Source organism: Cynara cardunculus (assembly GCF_001531365.2).
Source record: "Cynara cardunculus var. scolymus isolate 2C chromosome LG 12, CcrdV1, whole genome shotgun sequence".
NCBI lineage: Eukaryota > Viridiplantae > Streptophyta > Magnoliopsida > Asterales > Asteraceae > Cynara > Cynara cardunculus.
In genome coordinates this window covers 7,167,186-7,183,000 of record NC_037539.1, presented here as the reverse complement: position 1 = coordinate 7,183,000, position 15,815 = coordinate 7,167,186, and the positions used below count along the sequence as shown (strand labels likewise).

Genomic DNA, 15,815 nt, shown 5'->3' with positions numbered 1-15,815 from the left:
GTTCACCAATATAAGATGATTATAGGGCAACAGCTTTTGGTACCTTATAGTTGCCTTCCCCAATCCGCATGGGGCATGGAGGTTTTTTCTTTCCTCTTTTTTTTTGAAAATGGGTGATCCTAGCTTTGCTGAGACTAATCCGATGGCAAGCTGCAACTGTAGGCTTTGCTCACAGTCCTGAGGTAAATCGTCTGGTGGTAACCCCTTGTGTTTATCCACCAGGCTACCACCCTCGTGGTTAATAAGAATTAGTTCCTGCTTCTTGGTATGATAGTTTGAGATGTGCACAAAAGGCCTGCACAGGGAATGATCCCACAAGAGAATAATAACCATTATGATTAAATACTTCCTAATAAAAACGATTCGATATTGGAGGGCGTAGTTTTCCTTCCTCGGATTCATAATAAATGGTCATGTAACAGTTTGTTTTCTTTCTGATAACTGTGTTCAAACTATCGTACCTATGTTAGATTACGTTGACTGCATCAAGAAACTGAGACTTAGAAATGCTTAATTAATTGACTGCTTGAACAGTTGTTATTTAAGTCTATTATCAACCATAGAGAAAACTGATGCTTTTAGTTATATGCATAGACCCATTTACCTTCTTAAGATGCATTAGGTCATTCAGAGATCTTAAGTCACTCTCCATTGTCAACCTTTTTTCCATCTTCCTTTTGTAATTTTCTACACTGCACAACTAGCCTAGTATCTCTTGGTGCAAATGCTTTCTAGTTTTGATATAGAATTGGAGACAAAGAAAATACCATAAGCACGCATATGTATTCATAAGTTTTGGTTTTTATGTAGGCTTAAAGGGAGTTTCCATGATCTCCTTGGCAATCATATGATCAGCTGCTTTACTGTTTCACAGATACACCAGCTATATGATTTATGCCACCTTTCATAGGAAAATCTTGAACCGTTACATTTTTCTTACTGAATCATGATTTCCATGACACTATATTGATTAGATTGTCCAACAAGCCTTTGTCATCCTAGAAATGTTACAGGACACATCGACCGTGGTAGTAGTTCCAGTTTGACGCTAAGAAGAAGACTATATGCATTACTATTAGCTATGAACAAACATTTGAAAGTTGTTAATTATTTCTTGGTTGTATGGAAGAACCTATTAGTTTGCCTTTCCTTTTGGGTGGGTGGGATGGGGGGTTAATTGTCGTGTTCCGGAAAATGAGCTAGGTCAAAGGATTCATGAAGGTTTTGGAAATAGTAACTCAATCGGTCAAAAGAGGTCTTAAATTTGAAGTGGCATACACTTTGATTGTAGTGGGATAACGGTAATTACATAAGCTAGCTGTTACTTACATATGGAGGTACCCAAGATGCTCACGTTCATTGATCACTGCTTATTTCAGGTTCTGAAACCATATTATATAGCTTGAGAACACTTCCGAAATGTCTTCAATAATATCATACCCATTCCCCAGTTGGAATAGCATACATAATTTCTATAGATCAGCTTTCTAGTTTAACTTTAGTTCTTTCTTGAAGCATTGTGTGTATATCCAGTGTGGGAAAAACACAGTCAGTATTTTCTTGACAAATTCCATCGAGATAGGAGCATGAACTGTTTGAGAATATTAACTGCATCTGCCTACGAGCTTTCTATTTGATTTCAAAGTAAATGCATGCTGTTAATGTGGTATCTTGATATTAATGACACTATTGTTACTTATTCGGTAAACGGTACATTAAATCTCACCATCTCAGTTAGCTCCAAGTTTGACATTGTTAAAGAGTTTTATTATACCATTTTTTGCATTTTTCAAGTTGTAGATCTCAAATTGTGTTTTTCATTGCTTTTAAGTTGACGTAGGTCTTATTTGTGTTTCTGATTTGATCGGAGTTAAGCCTGATTCAGTAGAAGGCTGTTTCTTGGATTTGCTTCTCCTTCTCTGCTTCGTTGCGCGTTGCAGGTACTACTTCATCTTGAATTTAATTCATCTCGTTGTGCATTTTATTTACTTTTTGTTGGTATTGGACGTGAATAGGAAGGGTGTTCAAGAATGGTCTTCTTGAACAACCCGTTGCAGCAACAATTATTTCCGCATATATGGCTTCTAAGAATGAACAAAACTGAATCATCTTTTTATGCAAAGTAAACAAAAGGTGTTCGTATATTTAACTTCATATTTACACTCGTGTGTGATTGTTACATATTATTTGATAGAATTCGCTTAATCCCCCTGAGATCCTTCTAAGCCCTCAATCCAGATTTACTCGGATGCATCATCAACGCTTTTGTGTTGGTGACATGGGACATCCCGGTTGCTAGATCCGCCGTTTAACATTTTCTTTTTCTTGAGAGACACTGCTTCTTCTAAAATCTCACTTCCTTTGGATCTCTTGTTTTTGGTTCACGTATGCGTGTGTGTCCCTCCCCTCTTTGTTTCTTTAAGAAGATATCATGGAACAAGCAACCGCTTGAGCCCAATGCCTTAACTTTGCCTTCACCTGCTGCGGAGTCTCTCCTGCATAGCAGATAGTGCAAAGTGAATATTTGATATATGTGGAAATCATATGAATGTTGGTAGTTATATTATGCTTCTTACGTTGTATGGTACGATGTTGTAAATGAAGCATCTCGGCAACAACCTCAGTTTTCTTGGGTGTTGTAAAAAGTGGGTGCATTCAATATTATTACTCCTTCCGTCCCAGAATAAACGTCCAAATATGAATTGCAGTTTTAGAAATGTGTAACTATTACACTTTTTTAATTAACTAATGACAGTTTACCCTTCTCCATCTCATAATAAAGGTAGAATTGGAAAGTAGACACTTACTTTTGAACGTGGACACTTATTTTTGGGACAAATTGAAATAAAAACTACATACTTATTTTGGAACGGTGGGAGTATTAGTTTTTTTTTTTAACGGTGGGTGTTTGAGCCAGCTTGCCCTCACCTAGACCAATCCTCTAGGGCCCTCAAGGTTGTGCGGTTGTTATTCGAGTATAGGGTATCGACAAACCTGGGGTACAAATCTTCCACGAGTCCTCACTGCTGAACGATGATGATCCACCTGATTTTGACGACATTGAACCGACCCTTTCAAATTTTGGCATTGGTGAGGCGGTAGAACTGGGGCTCACCATCGGGCTCCCGAGTCGGTTCACCGCAAAATAAATATCAAGGGCAGGTAGAGTGTTGGTCAAACTCTGGCCACCCTCGTCGTCATTGAACCCAAAACCAAGCTGAAGGCAGCCTTTGAGCTCGTTGAGATCTTCCGACAACTCGTCATTGGTTCCCTCAGTGTCCTCCTTCTTCTCTTGCATTCGCTTCAGGCGTCGCCGCCTTTCCCACGCTACATGCCGTGGGATCTCGTTCAGCGATAGCTCCTTCAACAAGACCTTACGCTTCTTCCACAAAGGCGTGGGACGTTGTGTTGTGGTGGTGGTGGTGGTGGTGGTGTCGGATTTGGAAGTCAGGATGGATTGGTTGGTGGTGGGGTCAGCCATGGATGTAGGAGGGGAGGGGAGGGAGGAGGACGGCCCGTGGTGGAGCAGCAGCCGTCCGCCTGAAACCAGCCGTGACAAAGAGTGGTGGAGGAAAAGGGCGAGTTATTTATGTGATGGAGGGAAATCGGGGTTGGTATTTTGTTAGTGAACGAGGGTGAGAGAGTGAGAGTAGGAGGCGGCTTTGTGTCTTTCTAATTTTGTGGTTTCAAACTACTGGACACAATTTACCACACCAATTTGGTCTTTAACTCTATCCCACGTGTCATACATATATACTTAACCACTACTTGATCCATTCGGTTAACAATTAATCTTTGGCAATTGTTGAATGGTTTGGTGTTGAATGATTAAGTGGTCAGATTGATTAAGAGGCTCTCATGATATAATGCAAAAATGAAATATAATTGTTTGGTAATTGTGTATAATGAAATTAAGGCTCTTAATGGTTAAGGGAGATGCATGATACAAAATCATTCAGAGGGTTTTAGAATCATTAAGAGGCAGACTTTTTTTTTTTTGGCTAACAAGATTCACCTCTTAACGATTCAGAGGTTGCTTCTTAATGGAACTATTAAGAGGTAAACCAACACAACCTCTAAGTGTATATATTGATAATCATTTGTTGTTACCGAGTTTAAGATGCATTGGTGATAATTCTGTTGTTATGTTATTTATAGCCCAAACGACATATACAGTCACCATATCACTTTTGTTGTTATTAAGAGTTTAAATATTATTATTTTTTTCATATAAGTGTCGACTAGAATTAGCCAACCTTATGAGTTACGACAAATAGACATTCTCTCCAATTGTCAATATATAATCACGTCTTTGATAAAATAAAATTCATTTTCTCGTCAATGTAGGATTACCAAGCTCACAACATTTCAAGATTTAGAGTGAATTGATGTTGTTACTGTGTTTTGATGTTTTTTCGTGACTAGGGTCTCATAGTATGTTTATTGTGGATTTGGTCTTTTGTGGTATTCAATTTGTTATGGTTATGGTTTCTCTAATTAACACCTCCATTAACTTCATTAAATCAAGGACTATTTTAGCGATTTTGCATATTTTTTGTCTGTTTGTTATAAAAAGGTAAAAACAATATTTTTATGTGTACACAAATATATAACCAAGGGTTTTTCGTGAGACCCGTAAAATCAATTTATGTTCATTGATCAACTTTATAAACTAATGATCTAATGGTCTAAAGTTGTACGGTGGCAATTTTGTGAGTATTAAGAAGTCTCGTGGCAATTTTTTGATTATGAATGTTTAGATTGTAGATCTAATCCAAGGGTTGAGAATTACTCTTACGGGTCTCATGAAAAACTTTTGGTCTCACACGATCCCAAGTTTATCTATATATATATATACACCCACACACACTATATCAAAAAAAATAGTTACAGTTATTTTGAAATTTTCAAGAGGTACATGTTATTATGGCAAATGTAGAAACTTGAAAGCTTCCACAACCTTTCACATCTCCACCTATCAAAAATGAAATCATTTTTTAATTTCTAAATTACATTTAATATTTTTATAATTAGTCATTTAACTTGTTTATATCGTTGCTTTTTCATTTTTCATTTTACACTCTTGTCATATTAATATAAATTCATTAAATAACATAAATAAATACAATATATATACACACACGGAGAGGTTCAAATGAAAATACATTTTTCTTTTACAAATTATACCATTATAATTGTCTCGTCAATACCTTCAAATGAGTACAATATCGAATATTTTGTATTTAATCATACTATTAAATAACATAAATAAATACGATATATATACACACACACGGAAAGGTTCAAATGAAAACCAAATTTTTTTGTAAACATGGGGACAAATCTTTACTGGTGATCAAAATTTAGGAAATTAATCAATGGTTAAAACATTAAAAGATTAATTGAAAAATGATTAAGGGCAAAAATGAAGTTATGATTTAGATCTGTCATATTTGATATTTTATTTTCCTTTTTAATTAAATTTTTTTATTAAATTATCTTAAAAATTATTAATAGTCAACAAATTATATCAGAAAATTAAGCATTTCATTCTCTTTGATTTGACATATATCTCGATATAGTTTTTTTTACATTTTTTACGCCAAATAGTATATATGTGATATTCATTATAAATATTTATGCACATTCATACGTTTACAACAACTCTTTAATATTCATAAATTGGTATCATATTCATCATAAATATACAACTTAGTATAACATTCATCATAAATAGTTATTATTTTCATGTGTATTCAACAAATCTTCTGTATTTATATATCACTATGATATTCATCAATTAATATACATTTTCATTATAATATTCCTCATGAATATACGTTTTCTCTATAATATTGTTCACATGTATACGATAACTCTTCAGTATTTACCAAAAGGTCTTTGGCCTAGCAGTATGTGAGTCTTTGGCAACCTAGGAGGTCGAGGTTTCAAACATCGGCAAATGTGAGGAGAGTGTGAGTTTATTTGTTCTATTTTCCGTTTATAAATATTATATACTTCAAAAAAAACTCTTCAGTATTCATACATCAATATGATACATATTATTTATCATGAATATTTATGTATGTTCACGTGTATAAAAATAATTTTTCAATATTCATGCATCAGCATTATATTCGTCATGAATATACATTTTTATTTGTAACAATTCATCACGAATATACATACTATCCATCATGAATATTTATGTATGATCTTGTGTATACAATAACTCTCTATATCTATATTTATCATAAATATTAATACATATTATTCATCATGAATATACTATAGTTTCAACTCTACATATTTTAGTTCTTCTTTCTTTTTCTTTATTGGGTTCTCAATTAATCTTGATGAGTTCTAGATTCATCTCAATAAATTTCTCGATCCATCTCGATAAAAGTTAAAAACGGTACGTTATGGTTTTATACAATGCCAGTGAACAACAATTGGAAGAAAAAGAAGAGTTTGAAATTATTTACACCCAACCTGTAACATTTGATCAGTGACAGTCATGAAGTATATGATATCGTATCAGCAATATGAAATCAGAGAAGTAGTGGATGCAGATTTACAGCTAGAAATCGTAATCAGTAATCAGTCAATATAATCGAACTCATCTTCCTTCAGATGCGCGAAGAACTTTCACAGGATTATCGCCACGGCCTTCAAGTTCCTGCAGGAACTCAATTTTGTAGGGAAAATTAGCCGAGATGTTCTTCCCTTTCCAAACGGCAACGTACTCTTTGATTTTGCCTTCCTTTCCGTTCAACTCTACTTCTGATACTTTAGGTATATGATAAACCTTCAACGGCACTTTAACCCTAACCCTAGCTCCGATCTTCACCGGAATTTCTTCTTCTTTCGAGGTGGACTCCGACGTCGGATCCCCGATGACGGAATCCAATGCCGCTGATTTGATCCGATTCGATTTTTTGTTGCTTGCCTTTCTAACGATTAGAGAGCAATGAGAAGCGTAAGCATATTACATCGGAGAAATGAGACGTTTCCTTACGGTGGAGAGAGGAAAACTGATCGGCGGTGCAACGGAGAACATCGTCATAGATGTCATTATTAATATTCCGATCAGGTATGATTCTTGTTATCTGTTGAAGTGATGCTTTCAAATTATACATTCATTTTCCGTTCTTATTTTATATATTATTTTTTAATCATTTTATTTTTTTTAATGAATCTATAAAATATATAAGTTGAAATTGAAAAAAAAAATTAATTACCATAAAATAATTTTTTATTTTTGTTTTATTTTTCATTTCTTGTAAATTTTTATACAAATTTTTGTATTAATAAGTTAAATTTTAATTACCTCATTATATTATTCATACTATATTATAAAGTATTTGACAAAAGTTTTAAAAACCATCTTTTATGCATAAAATACTGTTTATTAATGCATGTTACTTAAAACTCAAGATTACAAGTAGATTGTGCGTATATATATAACTTATTAAAGCTTCATATCTAAATTCGTGTGACTAACTGCTAGTATAAACATAATCAAATACAGGATAAACATCTCATTTTGAATATAAAAAATCCAAAATGTAATTAGGATAATTATTGAGTTTTAACATAATACTTAATTATTATCTTTATAAAATGTTATATTATTAAACCAAAAATAAATTATTTCATTATTAAACTTAAATTAAATTATAATAAAAAAAATTAAAGAAGTTACATAAAAAATAAGAATTTTTAAATAGTTGATTTGATATTAACATTGATATGTTTTTTTTTTCAAATTTTTATGATATCTTCAAATTTATACTTTATTCAAAAATAAAATCATTGTTGTTTTCTTAAAAACACATAAAATCGTATTATAACATTGACAGAAACAAAGAATAAAACATAACATTAAAATCGAGATGTATCTCGTTGTATTGCTCGAGTAGTACCCTTCTAGTTATCTATTATATAAAAAATCAATTATGTGAACCATATTGATGAGCCTGATTCCTTTTTTAGAGGAATTTGTCAATTTAACATCTTTTGTTTGTTGTGTGATGCATTACTTACTCCTTCACGTCTTCTCATAACAACCTTAACTCATTTCTAAGTACCTCCCCGTCTCTTTCTCTCCTCAACGCACACACTTTTCCATCATTCAACGACCACACAGTCTACACCTCCACATGTTGTTTGGAATGCTTTTGTTGTATTACTTTTGTTTCACTTATTTGGACATGTCATGTTTATGAATCTGTAACTTCAACTTTTGATATGGTAGTAAAAAAAACTTACCAACATGTGTCAACCAAAAAAAAATTGGTATCAAGTAAAGTTGGTTGATACATGGTACAAATATTTATATACCAGCTATAATTGATTGGTACACGGTATTGAGAAAAAAGAACATGATATCATGACATGTTCATTCCTAATGGATACCAAATAAAACTTTAAGGTACTGTAAATACTCTTTTATATATACCCGTATATTATGAGTCAATCAATAGCCTACAACAAATTTAATGCTAATTTATAATGTTAGACAAAGGTTTAAGAGAAAACCTCAAAGAGAAGAATAAAAATAACTGCATCAACTGGTATATCTGAAAACAAATGATCCATGTTCGTTGGATAGATGATGGTTTGGATGGTTTCCTACTCCCTCTTACGATATTAATGGTTGTTTATTTTTTTTGAATTATATAATATTTATATACGATAAATGCAACAAATAAACTCACACACCATTCTTACCTTTTGTGAGGTTTGAACATCTGACCTTCTAAGAGGCTAAGGACTACGATGTTGCTAGGACGAAGGCCCTTTGGTGGTTGTTCACTTTTTATCAAACTGTTTTTTACTCTTAATCCGATATCAACTAAGTGAGAGAGGTTCAAATGAAAGTTAAATATTATGAGAATATAGAGAGAAAAAAGTTCATATGTGAATAATTGAAAAATCCAAAAAAATCAATTACAGTCTATAAACCATTGTTCCAAAAGACTCACTGTAACAACAGTCATGGCGTATCGTTGCTCGAGACTTGTATCTCACACCATGTTAAGCTTATGACACGTCATGGCGTTATACGCTCTTTTTGTAACATAATATTTGATTTTACTTACCTTTTTAATGTTTTATTCTTTAGTTTTTAATATATAATATAATTTAAATCGTTTATAATCATTGATTCATTGAATAATAATAGAAAATATATGTATATATATACATATATAAAGTACTATATATGATATTGAGATTTGCCGCTACAAGTCCTGTCTTAAAAAACGCCGCGACCTCGTCGTTGCTTATAAGGCTTGAACCTTCATACACCCATGTTACAGATTATTCATATCGGTTCACATATACATCTTAAAATGGATTTTTACAATAATTCACATATAACCCATCCATCCATTCACATGTTCTCACCATATTTAGGGGCCGTATACCAAACGCTTACCCATGTAAGCTCTTATCAAGTCACAATACCTCACCGGATAAAGATGATAAGAACCAAGAATCTTACCCAGTAAGTGAGGGCGGCGACTCTTACCACGGTAAACACTTACCGGGGTAAATTGTTGCATATGATATCGTCTTGATAGATTAAAATCTTACCCGGTAAATAAATAATAGTGTTAAAATTTACACGTAAACACTACCTAGGTAAGTGTTTGGTAAACGGTCCCTTAGTCTTCTCATTTGAACCTTCTCCTATCAACTAACATATGACTACTTTTTACAACCTCACATCTCCGATGGACACTTCCATTGTTAAGAGGCCGTTTATCCAATACTTACCCGGTAAGCACTTACTAGTAAGTATCAACACTTTTGTTTAACTTACTGGATAGGATTTTAGTCCATTAGAACAGTATCATATACAACAATTTATCCGGTAAGCGCTTACCAAGTAAGAGTCGTTATTCTCCCTTACCGGATAAAACTCTTGGTCCAAGTCAACGCTCTTACAAGGTATAATTCTCAATCATTTGTCATATTCATCCAATAAGATAAAGTGGCCCGAAAAAGCGTTAAGTAAACAGCCCCCAACTCTCGTCACTCGCTTTTCTGAAAATACTAGAAATACTTTCACCATTTTGAAAAATATAGACAAATTTGCTTCCAAGAGGAATAGACTTCAATTCAAGAAGTAAAGAGGCTCAAAAGTGTGCTTTTAAAAGTTGCACAGAACATGAACTGTTATGATTGTATCTTAACTGGGAATTATATCTAACATAAAAGGGCAGTTTCTGTACATTCTGTCTTTTAAGAGCATATATAATTGCAGGAAAACTAAAACCTACAAATGTAAAAGTGCACTAAACTTACCCAAGAAAAGAAGCAGTAGATGATGATGATATATTCAACTGAAGTTGCGTTTTGTGGCTTCCATCTTTAAAAGCAAATCTTTGATCTCTCTTTCCATCCTCACCTTCATATTGAAATATTCCTGATGAGCATTTTCTAATGCTTGGAGTTCTTCTAGTTTTTGTCTTCTGATTTCCTCCGCCTCCGACAAATGTAGCTTCGCAACCCGACTCGCGAATTCCTCCTCGATTTTCTTGTTTTTTGCTTGTGCAATGCGATTCAGACCTTCCGCTTCTCTTCTTGCATCGTCTGCACGCATTTGAAACATCTGAGCCTCTGCCAGTTTGATGCGGACGATGCCATCTAACTCGTCGAAAACCGGTTCTCGTGGAATTGAAGCGACTCGTTGTAGCTCTGAGCTGACGGTTTTCAGTTGAGGTTGTCTATCTGCGTATACGGATTTCATCCACAACGCGGCTTCTTGGCTGCTTTTGGAAACGTCGTTACTTCGCTCTCCTTGGTTTTGTTTTAAGGCTTCTTTCTCTTGTGAGATTTGAATGTTGTCCGATTTGGAGGCATCATCATCTGCAATTGGTTACTTAAGTGAGGAACAACTCTTTTGGTGACAGAAAGCTAGAAAATGGAACTAAAGTGCAGATGGGTTATAAATCAATTACAAATCGTTACTAACTTATTGATCTCCATTGACCTTGGAAACTAATGGCTTAATTTGTTTTGATCTTTGAAGTGCTTTTAGGCCTTTAAATTTTCCTAATAACAGCATAAAGAGGCACATTTACATTTTCTATATGCTTCAAAATGGACCTGATTTATAGAACGAAAAAAGAAAAAGAGAATGATCTTAATTTCCAAGTACACAGTAGGAAACTAGATGCTATAGCTACAGAATGCTCACCAGTGGTTATTACACCTAGTCCTCAAGTCAAAAGTCAATAGCATTCATCAAAATTCATGTTCTTATATATAATAACTATAGTTTCTCTGCCATAAAGTAAATACTCATCTAGGTATCCTGTAATAATCGATCATATTGCATTGTTGGAGCATAATACCTTAGAAAAGATAGTGTTATTTTAATGCAGAACACTGCCTTGAGAAAATGTTTATATATGACTTGCAACATACAACAAAGATACCCATAGAGTTAGCCACAGTATTAAGTCCTAAACTTGATCAGCCACTTAATCCCAAGTTTCCAAATAATCCCTGTCACTCACTAAAACTATTAACAGTCTTCCTCTTCTGTATAAGCCGACTTGAGTTCCTTGAAAGATAAATTCCCAAGGCATTTATCCAAAGCAGCTGGTCCTTGACTAAATTTTTTATCATTATTTTCTATTATTTTGTTAAAATATTAGGTGTTATCTTTATTGAACTTGTCTCGCCCAGGGTCCACTCATCGTCAGATGCCCTTGCTTGGCCTCTCATCAGAGACGGGTGCCTCCATCTACTTCACCAATATGCAACGCCAGTAAGATATATCATTACCATTTCAGAAATGCAACAAAGTTGGGTTGTTTAAGTTCACTACTTCATATCAATACCTTGCAGTGAAGTACGCAAAGCAGCAAGGATTTAAATCTCAACTTCCTTTAATTACATTATTTAATAAAAACTTCTTCTTTAAGTAGTATGTGCATACTGCAGCCGAGACATAAGTGGGTAGTGTCTTCTTTTTGCCAAGCCAATAGCCAATAGCCAATTGACAAATGTAGGACATGAAGTGCAACAGTTTCTTGGTGGCTTTAGAACTGTGTCCAAGCAGGAAGAAAAGGCATAGAACTCAAAGAAATAAACTCAGGGACAACACTCATCAACCAAATCAACTTATTCAATCTATATATTTCATATTTTCAAATCCATGCCCTTTTATCTTGGTTTAACAACAAAAAATAATGAAAGAAGGAATTTAAATTAAAAGCAATGACCAGTAAGAAAACATGACAACAGAACAAATTCCATGGATTAAAGAACACTTACCAGTAAGGAAACCCATTATATAACTTCGTACTTGTTGAAGATCTGATTTGTTCAACATTCTAGTCAGCATCTGGAGGGAGATCTCATGAAGACGTTTTCCTCGAATATCCTCACTGGCAGAAAAAATTCTTCTAACATATTCAAGCTCATTTGAGAATGTTTCGGCCGTCCACCCCTTGGCAAAATTCTGAAAAACCTCTCTCACAAAACCAAACATCTCAGAAGGGTGATCACAGGCAACACAATGAAACTGCATCTCGGTTTGTCCTAGAGCCCCAGTGGCACTACGACCATTTCTAATAAAAGATTCCCGTAAGCCACAGTCAGTGTGACACCAATGCAGACATACATCACATCCTACCCAACTACAAGTATTGGAAGCCAAGTCAAACTTTGAACATACTAGACACATGCAAGCACTGCAAAAACCACTTTTCTGCACACAAATTTTGCAATCACATTCATCAACAGGCAAGTAACTTCGACAGGTGAGATTTCTGCATCTTAAGTTCAAAAATATTTCTGCCAAATCAGAAGATAATATATCACAATTTGTCTGGAGAAAATCTTGAATACCGGTTTTTAATGCCACCAGTATCTCTATCTGCACACTATGGGCCTTCTGTAGCATCTCCAAAGTAATATCCGATCTCTTCTCTAGTGCTTTACGAAAAGCAGAAAGCTGTCTTCGCTTACTTGGATTCAAGATGACATCACGGGCAGACTCTTTCAAACTTGCTAGAGACTGTCCTGTCATGTCGTTTAATATTCTGGCCACAATGTGCAATGGATCTGAAACTAGCATTGCAAGAAGGGGCTCAACCAAGTCGACCGAACCACTATTAGTGCTCTTACTTAAAGTACCAATAACCTCTCTCATAACACGCTTCCTATCTTTATGATATTCTGAACCAGTTTCATGAGATCCAACACTCTGCGTTGGGGATCTTATCTCACTCCGGTGCCTCGAGTGTGATCCTGATGGCTGCTTATTATTACTACTTAGCTGCCTCTCAAGTCCAAGAGGTAATTTATAACTTCCTTCTGCAACTCTAGCACCATGTGATTGAACAGACTGAACATTTGCAATGGCCTGAGATGTTTGAGATTGATGAAAAATACCATTTCCATTTGAAAGGCTTCTTTGGTGCATGGGAGGTTCTGCATTTTTTTGCTCATCTGAAGGCTGAACCTGCCAGGCCACACCCTGAAACAATGGCCTGCTGCCAACAGATTGTTCAAAATCAAATGAATTCTCAGTTAAAGAGCAGCTAGGGTTGTGGGTGAAGTGCTGGGAACCAGAAAAAGATCTTGATACTGTAAATCCATCAGAACTTGTCTGGAAAGAGCTGGCATGAGACTGAATGCTCATCTCCTGACTTGGGGAATCTGGAGCCTGAACCGGGTTCTGGGAACCAATTGGCAGAAGAACATTTGGTAAACGCAGAGAAAGTTCAAGTGGTTCCAAAGTAAGTTTCTCATCTTTTGGCTTGCTTACTCCTTTTTTGTCGATATTTTCAGGCTTTTTAACAGGGTCTGTAAAGAACAAATCAAAACCCCTTGTGCTTGGTCCTTCAATGTCAATCTCTCTGCTGGTCAAGAAACCACTTGATTCGTTCTCGACCCTACAACTATTTTCCAAGGGATCATTGCCACTAGAAACAGAAACAAGAACACCTTTGCCCTTATCCTTAAAATTTTTGGTCAGTTCCTTTGTCACAAGAGAATGATTAACAACTCCAGGTGCACCATGACGTTCTGCATTCCCTATTACCTGTCCATGCATATTCATATTTTCCTCCTTGACTTCAAGATATGCATCATTGTCTTGTTTTGGTTTTATTTCCTCGGGGTTCAAACTTGCAGAAACATCCATAGTTTCCTCTTCATGATCATTATAATCTTGGATTGGTTCTGCAACCTTCTTTTCATTATCTGACAAATATGGAATTGCAACTCCATTTTCACCTGGTCTTTGTGTTGAAGAATCCTGAGAAGTTGATGAGTTGCTAACTTTGTTCAATACATTGTGAGAAGTTTCTAGTTCTTCAACATCAGCTTTCTCTGCAACAATCTGTGTTTGTTCAGGCTTAATCTCTTCTTTCGGCATTAGCTTTGTCCTATCTTCTGAAGATTTGTCATCAGTGTGATTTTCATGTTGAACCTCCTGGCTGGCATTCAATGACCCAGAAGGTAGATCATCAGCTCTGTTCTCAACAATAGGAGCAGGTTCAGGATCAGGTTCAAGTTCTCCTTCTTCCCTTTCACTATTATTTCCACTCTCTGCCGGAAGACTTTCACTCTTCTTCACTTCGACACTCTTTGATTGCTCGCTTCCAGAGTCCTTTGACCAGGCTGGTGACTTTGCATCTCTCCCTCCCTGTGGAGACCTCACATTACCCATTTCTTCTGAAGCTGCTTTACTTCCTCTTGCGGAATCACTGCCACTCTTTGTCCCTTCCTCCACATCTTTCCCTCCACTGAACCGCCGCCAAGAAGAGACACTTCCCTCTCGTCGAGACCGATCTCTCTCAGATCTAAACCCCTTGGGGAAATCTCTCCTTGGCCCTGAAAAACTTTCAGATCTATGTATCCTATCACCAACATATCCACCACGAGGAGATGAACTCAAGATTCCCCTCTCACTACTATCCCTATACCGGTCATAACTCTTTCTCCTCTCATAACTATCAACATCATAGTCAGGCCTCTTTCGGATCAACCTTGAATTCTTTCGATCATCCTCTACCCGTTCATATCGTGCAGACGAAGAGGATAACCCTTTTTTCCCACTTTCAGACTTGTAATGAAAACTCCTGTGTGATGAAGACTGGTGCAAACTTGGATCATCATCTTTTCTTCCCCAGTCCTTAAAAACACCTTTTTCCCCTCCATAGGAGTTAAGATCATCACTCGACTTTAATCTCTTCATACTTAACTAACAACCACCACAACAGATTAAACAAAAGACGATCATAAAACAAAGCTGTCACCTCAGCCTCTCCAGTCACTAATCAGAAAATCATTCTCCAGCTTGTAAGCAAGAAGAACATACACAGTTAACCACTACATCTACAGAAAGCATAACAAACATCATAACTTCGGAGCTTTCTTCAAATGCTTGCAGATTACCAAACCGCACTTTCGGAAACCCTAGATTTTAGCTGATAAAATTAATCCCGTTACAACAACAGTGTCTACCTACAGATCTAAATATAACATCTAAAATAACTAATCCAGCTGCATAAACAAGTAAATTTTTACAAGCAAAACCAAATAACCAAAAAAACCATAGTTTACGTTTTCTTCTTGTTCCCTTTCAAAACCCTAAGTTAGAAAATAGGTACAAGGAAATGGATAGTCGAACAGCACATATTCAGTACAATAAAAGAAGAGCATCAGTCGGATATATCACCGGAGAACAACGTCGGTGAGAGTCGAAGCTGCGATACCTACCGGCGACAGAAATGGTTGAAATTTCTAGCTTTTTGACAAAGAGAGAGAAAACAAAGAGAGAGAGA

At 35.5% G+C, this 15,815-nt stretch overlaps 3 protein-coding genes across 3 annotated transcripts; all 3 read right to left on the bottom strand.

Annotated features, from left to right (window-relative positions):
- Positions 1-2,418: 2,418 nt before the first annotated feature.
- On the bottom strand, positions 2,419-3,481 carry LOC112522844. Its single transcript, XM_025132160.1, has 2 exons — positions 2,995-3,481; positions 2,419-2,495 (listed from the first exon to the last, which is right to left on the bottom strand). Exons 1-2 carry the CDS (start codon positions 3,479-3,481, stop codon positions 2,419-2,421), a joined length of 564 nt encoding a protein of 187 aa, XP_024987928.1.
- A 3,138-nt stretch (positions 3,482-6,619) lies between these two features.
- LOC112522843 (ferredoxin-thioredoxin reductase, variable chain-like) lies at positions 6,620-7,335 on the bottom strand. The gene is made up of 2 exons (XM_025132159.1): positions 7,331-7,335; positions 6,620-6,953 (listed from the first exon to the last, which is right to left on the bottom strand). Exons 1-2 carry the CDS (start codon positions 7,333-7,335, stop codon positions 6,620-6,622), a joined length of 339 nt encoding a protein of 112 aa, XP_024987927.1.
- Positions 7,336-10,143: 2,808 nt separating this feature from the next.
- On the bottom strand, positions 10,144-15,815 carry LOC112522933 (protein OBERON 4). Its single transcript, XM_025132283.1, has 2 exons — positions 12,295-15,815; positions 10,144-10,878 (listed from the first exon to the last, which is right to left on the bottom strand). The coding sequence occupies exons 1-2, from the start codon at positions 15,224-15,226 to the stop codon at positions 10,349-10,351; spliced, it is 3,462 nt and encodes a 1,153-aa protein (XP_024988051.1). The 5' UTR covers positions 15,227-15,815; the 3' UTR covers positions 10,144-10,348.